The sequence below is a fragment of the Apteryx mantelli genome, unplaced genomic scaffold (assembly GCF_036417845.1).
Source record: "Apteryx mantelli isolate bAptMan1 unplaced genomic scaffold, bAptMan1.hap1 HAP1_SCAFFOLD_20, whole genome shotgun sequence".
NCBI lineage: Eukaryota > Metazoa > Chordata > Aves > Apterygiformes > Apterygidae > Apteryx > Apteryx mantelli.
Genome location: NW_027118553.1, coordinates 5,580,362 through 5,585,587, shown reverse-complemented (window position 1 = coordinate 5,585,587; position 5,226 = coordinate 5,580,362). Strand labels below are relative to the sequence as shown.

The 5,226-nt window shown below is 56.3% G+C and overlaps 1 protein-coding gene across 1 annotated transcript; it reads right to left on the bottom strand.

Moving 5' to 3' along the window:
- Positions 1 to 3,959: 3,959 nt before the first annotated feature.
- On the bottom strand, positions 3,960 to 4,895 carry LOC136995994 (olfactory receptor 14A16-like). Its single transcript, XM_067316989.1, has one exon. The coding sequence runs from the start codon at positions 4,893 to 4,895 to the stop codon at positions 3,960 to 3,962; it is 936 nt and encodes a 311-aa protein (XP_067173090.1).
- Positions 4,896 to 5,226: the final 331 nt, after the last annotated feature.

The window sequence follows — 5,226 nt, the reverse complement described above, 5'->3', positions numbered from 1 at the left end:
TCTGTTACATTCTCATAAAAGAAATAAATATTTTACTGTGTGCCACTTGTCCTCAGGAATCTCTCATTTGAATCTGATTGAGAGACTGTGTTGAAGCAGGAAGCCAGGCTTCTGCCTTCATCGGCAGAGATGGGAGAACCTCCGAGCCCGCTAGTCTGAGCTCCCTGGATGCCTTCAGTGCAATGAGGAGAGTTTCCCTTTGCAGTGTCTCTTTTGGTGCTGACACCAAGGGAGCTCAGGGGCACAGAGTCAGGCTCCAATAAGTACAGGCGTGTGCAGACCATGGGTCCCGTGTCCATTGGGAGAGCTCAGCTCCTGTGGCCACAGTCAGGCTGTGATCTCACACCCCTCTCCTGTGAGGGTGGCAGCCGACTGTCACCATGGCCTGGTCCCTTCCCTCTACAGCGTTCCAACACTCCAAGCACAGTGAGAGTGGAAAGGAGGAGAGTCTGGAAACAGCCTGTGGGGACAGACCATCTGCTCCTCAGCACCATTCCCTCACTGCCACAACAGACATTTCCTCACTGCAGGCTTCACTCGGGGGCTGCAGCTTTCTTGGAGACACATCCACCAACAGCAGCAGGACTTTCTCTTCTCAGGGCTTTTCTCCTCATTTCCACACTGCCCTGCCTTGCTCTGATGCGTGTGTATGGCTCAGTGCTCTTGTAATGTGCTGGTGGTAGGTTTGTGCTTCCCTGTGCATTCCTGTGAGCTGAGGCAGGACCAGGCATTGGGTGCATTTAGGCCAGACCTGGCCTGCACAAGAACATTGCTATAATAAGAGGGGATCCCCTCCATTACGTGCCTGAAGTCTGGCCTTTCTTCAGAAGCTGCAGTCAAAAATACACCCAAAGACATTGCACCATAGAAGGGCCTGCTGCTCTGCTTGTGACCTCCATGGGATGCAGGGGACAAGCTCAGAGTCTACATGTGATCTGTTAGGGACTGAGGGCTGGATGCAGGGTTCATCTGTTGGTGACCAGTGCCAGTGGAGATGGGGAATGGTCTCTGAATTTCCTGCCTGAGGCTGTCCCACAGGTGACAGTGCTGATGAGAGATGCCCATCCTTCTGGAGGGGAATCTGAGCCCCCAGGAGAGCTCAGGGGATCTCCAGGGACAGCGTGTGCCTGGTGTGGGCAGTGAGTGGAGCCTCACAAAGGGAGGAACAGTCCACAGTGGAGTAACCAGAAAGTAGAGCACTAAATGCAGGTATGCATGGGGAAAGGAGGGCTCTGCAGTCTCAGGAAAGGCAGTGGGGAGCCAGGAGGCGCAGGGAAGGGTCACTGGAGAGTGATTGCTGCACCCTCAGGGAAGAATCACAGGCTGGAGCCTTGCCTGAGTTATGCTGTGGACATGCCTGTGCCAGGCCCTGCACCTCTCATGTCCGGACCTGTCCCTGTCCCCATCCTGCTGATCCGACTCCCCATCTCAACCTCGAACCTGCCTCCACACTGCAGTCAAGAAAGCCTTAGAAAGGGATGCTGGGACCCGAGCAGCACCCAGAGGGGGTTTTAGGTGTAAAAGATGACCATATATCCACAGCAACACTTGCCTGACAGCCAATGTAAAGGTGTAAGGAGAGCTTCAGATCTGGACCCCTACTCAGCTAATGCTGCACGCAGAGTCTTAGCTGGACGAAAAAGTGAGGGCAGCCACTTGGGTCAGATTTTATGATGCACAGTTAGGAGAGGCAGCTCCAGCTCCCCTGAGAGCTGCGCTGGAGCCTTTCAGGAGGGGGCTGTGGTGGGGCTGGCACCAGCAGGGTGGGTGGGGAGAGGGCAGCTCCCCTCTGCCATGTTGGGTCTGGGGCTGAGACTCGGCCTGGGCACAGCTTTTCCCTGGGAACCTCCCAGAGAAGCCGCTCCAGGTGATCCTCCACCTCTGCCCTAGCAGCAGCATCGGTGTTCAGGGTGCCAGGCAGGAAATGCACAAGGGTGGAAGGGGAACAGGCTGCACAGGGGCAGCACTGAGACCTTGTCTGTGCACGCAGGGATGGAGTGAGGAAAGGCAGAGCTCAGCTGGAGCTGGCACCAAAGACCTTGGACATGAAAAGGGCTGGGGCATTAAATGTCTTTTTTGCCTCAGCTTTCCAGGGGAAGCTCTGCCTGAGGCCTCCCAGTTACAGGGGTTTAGCCGACAGCCGTGCTGTGGGATGTGCTGGGGTGTGGTGCAGAAGAGAGGCCGTGCAAGGCTGGCCTTTTCTCCTGTGTCTGGATACAGAGCCGTGCAGGAGGACGGAGCTGGCCATGGAGCTCCCCACAGCTGTGGTGAGCAGCCAGTGCTGGAAAGGGGTGATGTGAGGGGCTGGTCTGGGATGATGGCCCTGGCACAGCTTTCCCAGTGTGTCCATGCAACACAGGCAACAACCTGGGCTCTTCTCTCCTGCACCCGCCATGTCCTGGTGCCTTTCCCAGGAGACCTGCATTTGCCCTGCAAGCACACGGCCATGTGCTCCCACACTGCTGTTCACACACAGGAGCTGCTTGCTGGCATTTTTCCTCTCCTCCATCCTTTCCAGCTCAGCCCAGACCCTCCCCAGCTCTCCCCACCTCCCCTGCCCTCTCCCCAGCCCACCCAGCAGAGCAGCCCAGGCTGGGGTGGCCCCACAGCAGTGCCCGCCGCAGGGGGCTGCAGAGCTCTGGGCACTCACCCCACAGCCCCAGCACCTCTGAAGGGCACAGCAGGTCTTGGGGGGCAGAGAGGGGTGTCAGCCTCCCCATCAGCCCCCGGGGGGCTGGGGGCCAGCAATGGCACAAGGAAATGGAGGCCACTCACTCCGTGTCTCCACTGCTCTCATCACCAGGAGATCCTTAACCCTGGCTGCCTGCAGCCCCTCTGGGCAGCCCCTCTGCCCAGCACAGCGCAAGAATCCCGGCCCCAGGGCTCCTCATGCAGCTCCAGTGACAGAGCAGCCTGCCCTGAGCTGACACACATAGAAACAGGTTTTTCATTTATTCCTCCCCACAAGCACACTGTTGCTCCTTTGCTCTTCTCTGCAGGCATCCCTGCTCCCCAGAGAGCCTTTCTCCAGATCAGTGTGTCCATTCTGGCCTTGACGGCCCTTCCTGCACCTCTCCTGCACCTGTGCTCCCTGCAGGGTCCCAAGCTGGCGGTGCTGCTCTGCAGGGCGAGCAGGCTGTGGGGCCTCACTGTCTGTGCTGGTCAGGGCAGGCCCAGCTGGTCCAGCATCACTGCACCTGACAACACCCTCCCCAGGGTCTGTGGCTCTGGAGGATGCTTGGAGCAATCACAGGGCATTTCCAATGGCTCAGGGGTGTCAAAGACCCAGCCCACTGCCTCTCCTGAGATTGCAGAGCCCTGATTTGGTGCATTCCTCAGTTTAGCCCTTTCCTTTGGGTGGCTCCACTTGGTTTTGGGAGACTCCACTCACTGCTCATCCCAGGAATGTGCTGTCCCTGGAGATCCCCTGTGAAATTCTGGTGGCTCAGTACTCCTTTCCAGAAGGATGGGAATCCATCAGCAGCCCTCTAATACGTGGGACAGTCCCTGGAAGAGGCCTCTTGACCACTCACCCTCTCCAGGGGCACTGGGCACCCACAAGTGACAGATGAATGCAGCCCTCATTCCCTCACACATCACCCAAAACAGCTGATGCCCCTTAGCCCATGGAAATCCCAGGCATGGCAACAGGGCCTTTTTGGGGGCAATTCCCTGAGCTCATTCTTCGCTCCAGCTTGGGAAGAAGAGCCCAACCTTCAGGCACAGTACTACGGAGATCCCTTTTTATTACAGTGGTGCTGCTTGGGAGGCCAGCTCTGACACAGTGATCAGCAGCTTTACAGAAGGCCTCTGGGTCAGAGGGATGGGCTTTGCGCCTCTGGAGAAGTGGGATGAATTCAAACATTTGTGTACACACATGGCTCTCACAGGGAGGACGCCCAAGGTACAAGAGTTGCTGGAGATAAACTGGGAATTGCTTGTGAGGAGAGATGGGCAGCTCATTGCTGCTGAACTAGTACCAGCTGAATTAGCTTCCTCACTGCCTCCTGGAGCTCCTTGTTCCTCATGCTGTAGATGAGGGGGTTCACTGCTGGAGGCACCACTGAGTACAGAACAGCCACCACCAGATCCAGAGCTGGGGAGGAGAGGGAGGGGGGCTTCAGGTAGGCAAACACAGCAGTGCTGACAAACAGGGAGACCATGGCCAGGTGAGGCAGGCACATGGAAAAGGCTTTGTGCTGGCCCTGCTCAGAGGGGATCCTCAGCACAGCAGAGAAGATCTGCACGTAGGACAGTACAATGAAAATGAAACACCCAAAGGCTAGACAGGCAATAACCAGAAGAAGCCCAGCTTTCCTGAGGTGGGAGTCCGAGCAGGAGAGCTTGAGGATCTGGGGGATTTCACAGAAGAACTGGTCCATGACATTGCTTTGGCAGAGTGGTATGGAAAATGTATTAGCAGTGTGAAGCACAGCATTGAGAAAACCACTGGCCCAGACAGCTGCTGCCATTTTGACACAAGCTCTGCTGTCCATGATGGTCCTGTAGTGCAGGGGTCTACAGATGGCAACATAGCGGTCATAGGCCATGACTGTGAGAAGACAATACTCTGCCGACATAAAGAAGACCAAGAAAAAGACCTGGGCAGCACATCCTGAGTAGGAAATGGCCCTGGTATCCCACAGGGAATTGGCCATGGATTTGGGGACAATGACGGAGATGGTGCCAAGGTCGAGGAGGGAGAGGTTAAGGAGGAAGAAGTACACAGGGGTGTGGAGGCGGTGGTCGCAGGCTACAGCTATGATGATGAGGCCATTGCCCAGGAGGGCAGCCAGGTAGATGCCCAGGAAAAGCGAGAAGTGCAAGAGCTGCAGCTCCCGCGTGTCCGCAAATGCCAGGAGGAGGAACTCACTGAAGGAGCTGCTGTTGGACATTTTACTATCTCTGGGATTTGGGGACTGTCCAAAGGAGAAAAGACATTGAGAAGTTAGGAGAGACTTTTCAAGTAAAAAATCCCCCAAATGTTCCAGTTCTCATGCAACCCCCCACTTTGCCTCTCTCTTACTGAGAGGATCTGTGCGCAGCTCCCTTGCTTGAACTCCACTTTGCACTGGCAGAGTGTGTTAGGAGGAGCAGGGACATCTGCCCATGAGGTCCAGAGGAGTCAGTCTGGCTGTATAGTGGTGGGATACATGGGAATGGGGGTGACTAGCTCTAACAGTCACAGTTCCTCTCAGGTGAAATCTACTGGGCACGTGGAAGGGC

Excerpts from the sequence above, each read along its gene's own strand:
- LOC136995994 (XM_067316989.1), bottom strand. The coding sequence starts at position 4,895 with ATGTCCAACAGCAGCTCCTTCAGTGAGTTCCTCCTCCTGGCATTTGCG.